Raw genomic sequence first — 10,851 nt, 5'->3', positions numbered from 1 at the left:
CTTAAAGAAAAATATTGTCTTTTATGTATGTAAGATTTATGCATTATCATCTAATTTTTTAAGTGAACACGAACAATGTTCTCTATTAAACTTTTTGTGGCATAGAAATTTGAGCAACATTTTTTTTACTGTGCAACGTGATCTCTTTTTTCTTCTTGATGGATGACTTTTAATAGGATTGAAGAATATAGTTGCTGCAAATCTATTTTTTGATGTTAGGCAACTTCAACTCACTTGGGTGTCGTTCATTCTTTTATCTAATGAGCTTGAATGTGAAGAATACATTAAGTGCATTTCATGCAACATTAATTGTTCTTTTCTTCTTTACACAATATTTCAATAGTTGAATGTCCTTATCTCCTTTTGGACGATGTATCTTTAGTTGAAATTTGTTTGAAAGACAAAGTCATAAAACAAATAATTTTTTCGGTTAACAATGCTAACATCAACAAATTGTTAAAGAAAACAACTTTAATTCTTCATCCAATAAATAATCTGATAGGACTCCTGCTTAAACGAATCTTTTATAAAAAAAATAAAAAAATAGTAAGTTTTGATTGGATAATAAATTTTCATTTTAATTTAAAATTTATATTAACTTTAATTTATATATAAAAATTATATTTATATCAAATTATATCTAAAACTTTACTTCATGAATTATCTTTTAAAAATTTATTATATTACATAAATTATAAACTTTTCTCTTAATTTCTATTCTTTTAATTCAAATAATCTCTTTTTACTTTGTTTTTTTTTTCATTTTTATTTTCCCTTTAAGTTAAATTTAACATAAAAAAAGGAATAATAATATTTTGACACCGTCTTATACCACAACAAAATATTATTATTTATAATAATAAAAGTTTTAAATAAAGAAAAAATCTTAATTAAAATATTAATATTTATTTTCAGTATACATACATCTATATACGAGCATATGAGGTCGCTTTTACAGAGGAAACAATAAAGAAATGGCTAACTCAGCTCACTCAATGGACAACACTGCCCAGAAGTTGGCCGGAAAAGTTATCATTATTACCGGAGGAGCTAGCGGCATCGGCGAAGAGACTGCGCGTCTGTTTGCCAACCATGGTGCGCGAATGGTGGTGATTGCAGATATCCAAGATGAACTGGGCAACCAAGTCGCAGCATCCATTGGATCTGACAGGTACAACAAAACAAATTCTTGCATATTCTCATTAAACAAGAGAAAATGGATCACAAATATACACTTGTTCATTGATTTAGATCTTTGTGGTGGACAAATCTGTTCATATCTCTGTCTACAGTATCAGTCATGATAATTTCTTTGATAATAACAACGACAGAATATGACAGCTTTCGTACGTGCCAAAGTTCTGTAGGCTCCATACTGCGATGCCACCAAACAAATAAATTAAAGTTTAATCACTAAAAATTATTAATAAAATTATTACCAATGTATTGTGTGAAATAGTTGATGATAAACTCAAAAAAATTATTATGGAAGAAAAAAGATTATTAATTTGATCTGTAATACAGGTGCATCTATGTCCGTTGTGATGTGGGAGAGGAAGAGCAAGTGAAAGAGCTGGTGGATTCAACGGTCAACGGTTATGGCCAATTGGACAATTTCAGTTGAGTGAAATTATATCATGCTAATACCACTTACTTATACCTATAATAAACAAACTTTTTAGCCATTTCAGTAATATATAATTTAAATTAAACCAGTCAAGTAAATTTCCCTGGATAATAAATCTTATATTTTACTAGTGGTAGTAGAATTTATTGTTTTAAATTAAGTGTCCATCACTTGATTCCTTGTCTTCCAACAGCTTAATTTATAAATTAAAAATATTACTAAATTACTATTAAATATAATTGAATATATTGTGAATTACAAAAGTACATTGCTTGCTTCAATCAATTATCATATAAACCATAATTAATTATCTATCTAAAACTTGTTTACAAACAATTGATTATTGCTCAATTAATTAATTAAATTGTTCTTATTAAATTTATAGATTCATCTAAAATAATATTATTATATTTTATAATAATCAATTAGATTTATTAAAATATGTACTTTCTAGATATTATGAAAAAAAAAATCAATTAAGAACTTTCAAAGAAGCAAAGAAAGAACTTATGATAGAAAAATATTTGATAATAGTTTTATTTGAAGGTATTTAAGAAAAATATTACATAATCTTTTACTTTTATTTTTTTTGAAATATTAATCATTACGGGTAATAATTTTTCTTCGTCGTTTTGTAACATTCTTGTTGATAAGTTTTCAAAAATATTTGTACATCTTAAATGTTTGCATGTTTTGCATGTAAAGTTTGATTGTAATATAATATCTTAAATAGTGAAAGAATCTTATTAAGGTTGCGATGTTGAAACTTAATGTAGATTCAGGTATAGTCAATCGGTATAAAATATATGTGACATCCTTCTTAACACCCTCTCTTATATTTTTAGTACTTTATATATTTTTGGTTTTGTTTGTGCTTCAATTTTATACTTCTATATCTTCTTGATCAAGTGTTATAAGAAAAATATTTTCAGATTTATTAACAGCCAAAAATTTTAGATACTAATACACCTCTCACTAATATTGTATAACCTATTTTTCTTTACAATTAATCTCTGGGATTAGTTATTCCCAAATGTTTGTTGAAGGTGTTTTGATTTATAAGCTTCTGCATTTATTATGGGATAAAATTTGGAAAATTGGAATGAAAAGCTTTCATAAATTAAATGGTAAAGAAGTATGGGATGTTTATGTTAATGATTTTTTACTCTTATTAGAACTGTTGAAATATGCAAGTACCTAAGAATTTTTCTTCTTAAATTGTAGATGAAACAAAGTGTTCACTACAATGTGAGAGCTAAACACATTATTTTATCTCTAGATACACTCGGATGAATTTTCGTAGAGCTTCAATATGTACCAATGCAAAGGAATTATGGTATGTTCTTTAGGTTACCCACGAAGGAACATAAGAGGTCAAATCTGCAAGGAACAATACTTTTATACAAATGAGAATTCAAGAAAAAAACATTTATAATGTGTAGAAATTGTTCATTGACATAGTGAAACACATAGAAAAGAAGTACAACAAAGAAGAGTCAAATATACAGATTATGGAAAGTTTCAATAGGCAGTGAAAATTCAAAGTCACAACAATTTCATAATTAAGAAATCTCACAATCATGAACATGACTACATTTTTAGTAAATTAAGAGAGCATGGGTTGAAGCAAAAAAGAAAGAAAGAAGAAGAAAATGTGAAAAAGGAGATGACATTCAATAGTGAAAGTTGACTTTAAAGAAGAAGGGAAGAAATCACAAAATTCAAATTGTGAGAATATGAATATTTTAGGGTAAGTTCTCAAGATTTTTGAGAAACAAGAACATGAACTAGCTATTTATGAAAGAAAAGGTATAGTAAATATGAACTAGGGTCAACATCATCTTACACCTGTTTTTAATGTAGTACGTTTTATCATATTAAACTTGATTGTCCCTTGTTTAACATGAAACAACATGTTGAAGAGATAAATTATAAAAGACCCTCTAAAAAGTAGAAAACTTATATTTTTAAGAGGAAAATGCTTCAAGTTCTTCAAGAAACACAAAGTCAGAGTAAAAAAGAGACAAACTTACGTTTCATGGTTGGTTTATAGTTTTCTAGTTGCAACGTAAGTAGCTTTAACTTTGAAGTTGAGTCAAATTATGATCAATTGCTTTATGCATTTAATGAGTTGTATGAAGAAGCAAATAGACTTACTTTTTCAAATAATAGATTTGAAAGTGAGAATAAATGGCTTAAGAGTAAATTGACACAATTACAAGGTGAAAATAACAACTTGAAAACCAATATGAATGCTTTGGAAATGGTTTATCAATTTTTTTCTTGTGAATGTGCATCCACTTATCTTCAAGTTGTGAAAATTGCACAAGTCAAGAAAATAAAATTATCTTTTGAAAATACTTAAAGTTAATACAATGAAAGATCAAATCTAGATGCATTTCTTAATTCTCAAAAGTGTGTAATGGATATGGCTATGATCGAATAAACTTATCCAAAAGAAGAAAAGGTTTTAAAAAATTTCATCAATTTCAAAAAATCATCTATTTCATCTTTAACAACTTGTTTGTATTGTATGAAAACGAACATTCGTCAAATAATTGTTTTATCATAAATTTTGGTGTTCCTAGTAGGAAGTATACATGGATTCCCAAAGAAAGCCACAAAGTTATTAACCCTAACAAACCCATAATGATTACGGTAGTTGAATCTTTCTTTAATTATTTTGATGGAGTGGTCAACAACCAAAAATATAATGTGGTATTTTGATAATGGATGTTTGAAACATGTGGTTGGTCAAAAAAAGAAATTTACAAAAATCACATTTGAAGATGATAATCATGTCGCCTATGAAGATAATAAAAAGGAAAAAAATTGAGGTGTACAAAATGCAAGTGTTTCTTCTATGAAAAATTCAAAATGTGCCACTTCTTGAAGGTTTGAAGCATAATTCAAGTATTAATCAACTATGTGATAAGGACTTAAGATAAATTTTGAGGTGGTATGCAAGGGAGTTTTGAACAACCACATCAAACATTTATAAACAAAATGTTGATACTTTTAAAATGTCATTGATTCCATACAAATCCACAAATTGATAAAAAAATTAGAAATACTTAATTTGTGTATCCAAGAAGGTTTTGAAAACCATTTTGTAAAAGCAAAGAATCAGACACAATTGTGAATAAAAATTATGGTAGTACTACAAGAAAATAATTAAATGTCAACTAATTTAGAGGAAAAAAATAATTACTCATTATATTAACTAAGTTAGAAACAATTTTATAAATTAAAAATTTATTATTTTTTATTAAAAAAAATTATTGGTATATGAATTAGTTTATATTATTAATAAAAATTTCTATTATAGTTTTTAAATTGATATAACTAACGTTAACTACTAATTACATCAATTTAAAAATTAGTTTATAAAATTTTATTAATAAAATAAATTCCTTTGGATATCAATAATTTTTTAGTTTATAAAATTGTATCTAACTTAATTTATAATGACCAATAAAAAAGTTTAAGAGAAGTTTGATTTATACCTTTAAAAATATTTACAAGAAATTAAGAGGAAAGTAAACATGCACTAATTAATTCAACAATATATATGTAATAACTAACTAAATTAATTACTTTTTTTCTTAATTAAATATGTATTCCTTCTTTGTTTAAAGTTAAATTTGATTTAATTAGTCTCCAACATTCTATCAATTGCAAAAACTTTGATTTATTAGTATGATCGGTATAAAGCCATCTCATTTATAAATTTTTTTGAAAAATATTTTAAATTTTTATATATTAAATATTAGACCCATTAAATATTAATTGATTGAATTCTTTATAATAACTTTCACTTTAACATGATATAAATGATGTCAACCTTTTTAATTATATGCCAATCGTATGTAATACATTTATTTATTTTAGAAATGTTTAAAAAATTAATAAGATTTTCTTACAATGTACTCTAATTAAATATTTTCTAAGCAATTTATTTCAAGAATTATCTTTTAAAAATTTATTATATAACATGAATTATAAACTTTTCACTTAGTTTCTATTCTTTTAATTCAAATAATCTCTTTTTAATTTGTGTTTTTCTTTTAATTTCTACTTTCCCTTTAAACCAAATCTAACATAAAAGAAGAAAATTATGAGAGTGAGTGGGGAAATAATAAGTGTGATTAGATCAGGCTTTTACAGAGGAAACAATCAAGAAATGGCTAGCTCAGCTCACTCAATGGACAACACTGCCCAAAAGTTGGCCGGAAAAGTTATCATTATCACCGGAGGAGCAAGCGGCATCGGCGAAGAGACTGCGCGTCTGTTTGCCAACCATGGTGCGCGAATGGTTGTGATCGCAGACATCCAAGATGAACTGGGCAACCTAGTCGCAGCTTCCATTGGATCTGACAGGTACAACAAAGCAAATTCTTGCATATTCTCATTAAGCAAGAGAAACTGGTCACAAATATACACTTGTGTGAAATAGTTGATGATAAACTCAAAAAAATTATTATGGAAGAAAAAAGAGTATTAACTTGATCTGTAATACAGGTGCACCTATGTCCATTGTGATGTGGGAGAGGAAGAGCAAGTGAAAGAGCTGGTGGATTCAACGGTCAACGGTTATGGCCAATTCGACGTCATGTTCAGCAACGCCGGCATCCTTAGTCCCTCCGACCAGACAATCCTCGACCTCGACTTTTCCCACTTCGACCGTCTTTTCGCCGTCAATGCGAGGGGCATGGCGGCGTGTGTGAAGCACGCCGCACGCTCGATGGTGGAGCGGCGCGTGAGGGGCAGCATCGTATGCACAGCGAGCGTGACGGGGTCGCACGGCATCATGTTGCGCACGGTCTACGCGATGTCAAAGCATGCGGTGAAGGGGCTGGTGCGTTGCGCGAGTGTGCAGCTGGGGGCGCACGGTATCAGGGTGAACTGCGTCTCACCGAGTGGGTTGGCCACACCGTTAACGCGTGCGGTGCACGCGACGATGGAGATCGAAGAGCTGCAGGAAGTGTATGCGCAGAGCTCCAGACTGAAAGGCGTGTTTTTGAGTGCCAAACATGTTGCGGATGCGGTCCTGTTTCTGGCGTCCGGTGACTCCGACTTTGTAACCGGACACGATCTTGTGGTGGACGGTTGTTTTGCGGTTTGAGCGTGTTTGGTTTGATGACAGTTTGTTGTCTTCATCATCTTCGTCAACATTCACTTGAGAACTTTTATAATAAAAGTCATTTCATCTTACCACAATTTCAGTTGAGTGAAATAATATCATGCAATACAACTTACTTATACATATAAGAAACAAAGTTTTTACCCATTCCAGTAATATATAATTTAAATTAAACCAGTCAAGTAAATTTTCCTTGATAATAAATCTTATATTTTACTAGTGGTAGTAGAATTTATTGTTTTAACTTAAGTGTCCATCACTTGATTCTTTGTCTTCCAACACAACTTCATTTATAAATAAAATTAAAAATATTTTAAGAACATATTACTAAATTATTATTAAATATAATTGAATAGATTGTGAACTACAAAAGTACATTGCTTGGTTTAATCAATTATGATATAAACCATAATTAATTATCTATCTAAAAATTGTTTACAAACAATTGATTATTGTTCAATTAATTAATTAAATTATTCTTATTAAATTTATAGATTCAGTTAAAATAATATAATCAATTATATTTTATAATAATAAATTAGATTTATTAAAATATGTATTTTCTAGATATTATGAAAAAAAAAATAAGAATCAATTAAGAACTTTCAAAGAAGCAAAGAAAGAACTTATGATAGAAAAATATTTGATAATAGTTTTATTTGAAGGTATTTAAGAAAATATTACATAATCTTTTACTTTTTTTTTTTTTTGAAATATTCATCATTATGGGTAATAATTATCCTTCGTTGTTTTTTAACTTTATTTGAATTTTTTTACACCTAAGTTTGATGTGTTCATGTGGTAGATTTATACCTGGTGTTGTAACACTCTTGTTGATAAGTTTTCAAAAATATTTGTACATCTTAAATGTTTGCATGTAAAGTGTGATTGTAATATAATATCTTAGATAGTGAAACAATCTTATTAAGGTTGCGATGTTGAAACTTAATGTAGATTTAGGAATAGTCAATCGGTATAAAATATATGTGACATCCTTCTTAACACTCTTATATTTTTAGTACTTTATATATTTTTGGTTTTGTTTGTGCTTCTATTTTCTACTTCCATATCTTCTTGATCAAGTGTTACAAGAAAAATATTTTCAAATTTATTAATCGGCCAAAAAATTTAAATACTAATTTACCTCTCACTTAGTATTGTATAACCAATTTTTCTTTACAATCAATCTCAGGGGTTATTTATTCCCAAATATTTTTTGAAGGTGCTTTGATTTATAAGCTTCAGCATTTATTATGGAATAAAATTTGGAAAATTAGAATGAAAAGCTTTCATAAATTAAATGGTAAAAAAGTATTGGACGTTTATGTTAATGATCTTTTACTCTTATTAGAATAGTTGAAATATGCAAGTACCTAAGGATATTTCTTCTTGGATTTTAGATGAAACAAAGTGTTCACTACAATGTGAGAGCTAAAAACATTATTTTCTCTCTAGATACACTCTGATGAATTTTTGTAGAGCTTCAATATGTACCAATGCAAAGGAAATATGGTATGTCTTGAGGTTACCCACGAAGGAATATAAGAGGTCAAATCTGCAAGGAAAATTACTTTTATACAAATGAGACTTCAAGAAGAAAACATTTATAATGTGTAGAAATTGTTCATTGACACAATGAAACACATAGAGAAGAAGTACAACAAAGAAGAATATTTACAAGAAATTAAAATGAGAGTACGCATGCACTAATTAATTGAACAATATATGTAATAATAACTAAGGGAATTTGACCATGATAGGGTTATTTTTTTTTGTTTTTTTACCAAAATAGGGCCCGTTTAAATGAAAATTACAAATTTAGGCAAGTCGTGCCAATTCGGTACAATTTCATATGCACAAATCGTCTCAATTAGATACGATTCTGTCATGTCATACTGAAGTCGTGCCAACTTGATACGACTTCTGCCGCATCATATTTTTTTTTAATTTTATTGTTTATATATTGGGTAGTAAGTTATGTAATGTTAAAAATTAATTTGATACATAATTTTCTAAGAGTGTTAGTTTTAAGGAACAAAAAATTGGATAATCGTGTATGGATCATATTTGTATAATCAGCTTATTCAAACTTTGAGCCATTAACTCCTAAGGACATAGTCGCCGGACATAGTTTCCCACTAGCCAAAAGGTATATTTTGATATTTAATGTCTCATGTATGCAAAAATTTTGATATTTTATAATAATTTTCACTTTAACATGATGTAAATGATGTCAACTTTTTTTTAATTATATGCCAATCGTATTTATTTTAGAAATGTTTAAAAAATTCATAAGATTTTCTTACAATTTACTCTAATTAAATATTTTCTAAGCAATGTTATGATATGTACATGTCTTTTAATTTATCAAAATCTTATATCCCCCAACATTTGGCCTTGAGTTCCACAAGTACAAAGTCAAGTTTGTGTAATTGATATATAAATCTCTTTTGAATATTAAAATTGGTATTCTCTTCTTTGTTTTGAAAATGTTCTTCTTTAAAGTTTTAAAATTGTTATTCTTTGAACTCTAAAGATGACCATGGAACACTAAGGTTTTTTATTCAATTAAAATATTTCACTAAAGATGGTTGGAGTTTGAGTTTTATATTGAATTTATGAGTTTTATATGCATTTGTTCCTCTTTCTTTTCCCTTCAATTTTAAACTCGTAGTTTCATGATTATGATTAGGGACAAAGACATGTTTAAGTCTTATATTTTAGTATTGTTTAATTTGTAGGCTTTCGATTATACGCATTCCTAGTCTATGCTTATTGCTTATATTTTATTTGTAAAATATTGCTTTTGTTTTCTTATGACGTCCATAGTGCATATGAGGACAAGTTATAATTTCTCTCTCTCTCTGGCAAAGGTCTTTGTAATCACCTATCAACAAAACCTTTCATTTCTTCCTTACTTCCAAAGGAAACAACAAAGTCATGGTCCCTACCCTGGGCTTCGACCCCATCCCCACACTCAAAAATATCATTCTCCTCTCTCCACCACAAATCTCAAGGTTGGTTGAATATTCGTTTCAAAAATATTCATTTTAGTTTAGATTAGAACATTGTCTTTAAAAAGGTGTACTTTAATTCTAAATTTAATTTATAAAATTAATTTATAAGATGAGGTTTGTATTCACTTATATACTATGAATTGTTTTTAGTTGATTTGAAATCTCCAACACTCCCTTACGTCAAGACTCTCCAGTCGTACGTGAGACTATATATTTATAGGTGATCTGATAGCGAGTGACATGATAAGATTAACAAATTCTCACAAAGATAGACTCTAAATAACTATGATATTATCTTAACAATTGAACTTTAAACTTAACTCAACTTTATAAAATCAGCCTATAAGTAAGATTTTCACCTACTTATATATTAAGAAATACTTTATCTCTAGTTGATAAGATAAGATTTGCACCTACTTATATATTAAGAAATACTTTATCTCTAGTTGATATAAGATCTCCAACAAATTATTCCAAAATGATCACATTAGACTAATATTTCATTTATTTTTTTTATAGTAAAATGATTTTAACTATTCTTTACTTAGTTGAAGTCATGCAATTACAAGACTGGTTTTTCAAGAATCAGGAGAGGTGTTGGAGATCGCACATCGACTAGAGATTAGAGCCTTTCATTGTATATAATTGGGTGCAAACCTCAACCCTATGAGCCGGTTTTATGGGGTTGAGTTAGGCTTAAAGTCCACTCTTTCGTAACCAGAGGTATGTAAGGACTAGCCGAATTGGAAAAGAATATTAAACTCATGTATCATTATTTATGTCTATAAATTAATCAACTAAATGAGTGCAAGTAAAATGATGAACTTAGTTTTAGAAGAATTTATAATAAAATATTACATTCATGTGTATGTTTGTGGGTTGAAGATTAATACAATGTGAAAATGAACTTGATATCTAGAACCACTTGGAAAACTTTTTCTCAGAAGTGTGTGCAAGAGGGTGAGAACAAAAAGTCTGTGGTTCTCCTTAATTTGTTGGAAGCCACTACTATGATTGTTTCTGAAACAGCATGGACCCATGATCCAAGTGAACCGAGGAATCAC

General features: G+C 28.4%; 1 protein-coding gene across 2 annotated transcripts; it reads left to right on the top strand.

The window, feature by feature from the left end:
* The first annotated feature begins 935 nt into the window (after positions 1–935).
* Positions 936–6,847, top strand: LOC150025258 ((+)-cis,trans-nepetalactol synthase NEPS1-like). Of its 2 annotated transcripts, none has more exons than XM_090295868.1 (2): positions 936–1,171; positions 6,149–6,847. In XM_090295868.1, the coding sequence occupies exons 1-2, from the start codon at positions 975–977 to the stop codon at positions 6,750–6,752; spliced, it is 801 nt and encodes a 266-aa protein (XP_090151994.1). In that variant the 5' UTR covers positions 936–974; the 3' UTR covers positions 6,753–6,847. The 2 variants fall into 2 exon arrangements, with proteins under 2 accessions (XP_090151994.1, XP_090151993.1); XM_090295867.1 differs by lacking the exon at positions 936–1,171 and adding an exon at positions 5,684–6,007.
* Positions 6,848–10,851: the final 4,004 nt, after the last annotated feature.

The sequence above is a fragment of the Phaseolus vulgaris genome, chromosome 9 (genome assembly GCF_051622355.1).
Source record: "Phaseolus vulgaris cultivar YP4 chromosome 9, ASM5162235v1, whole genome shotgun sequence".
Classification (NCBI taxonomy): domain Eukaryota; kingdom Viridiplantae; phylum Streptophyta; class Magnoliopsida; order Fabales; family Fabaceae; genus Phaseolus; species Phaseolus vulgaris.
This window is presented reverse-complemented; position numbering and strand designations above follow the sequence as displayed.

Excerpts from the sequence above, each read along its gene's own strand:
- LOC150025258 (XM_090295867.1), top strand. The coding sequence starts at position 5,745 with ATGAGAGTGAGTGGGGAAATAATAAGTGTGATTAGATCAGGCTTTTAC. Across the intron at positions 6,008-6,148 it reads GCTTCCATTGGATCTGACAG|GTGCACCTATGTCCATTGTG; the intron begins GTACAACAAAGC and ends TCTGTAATACAG.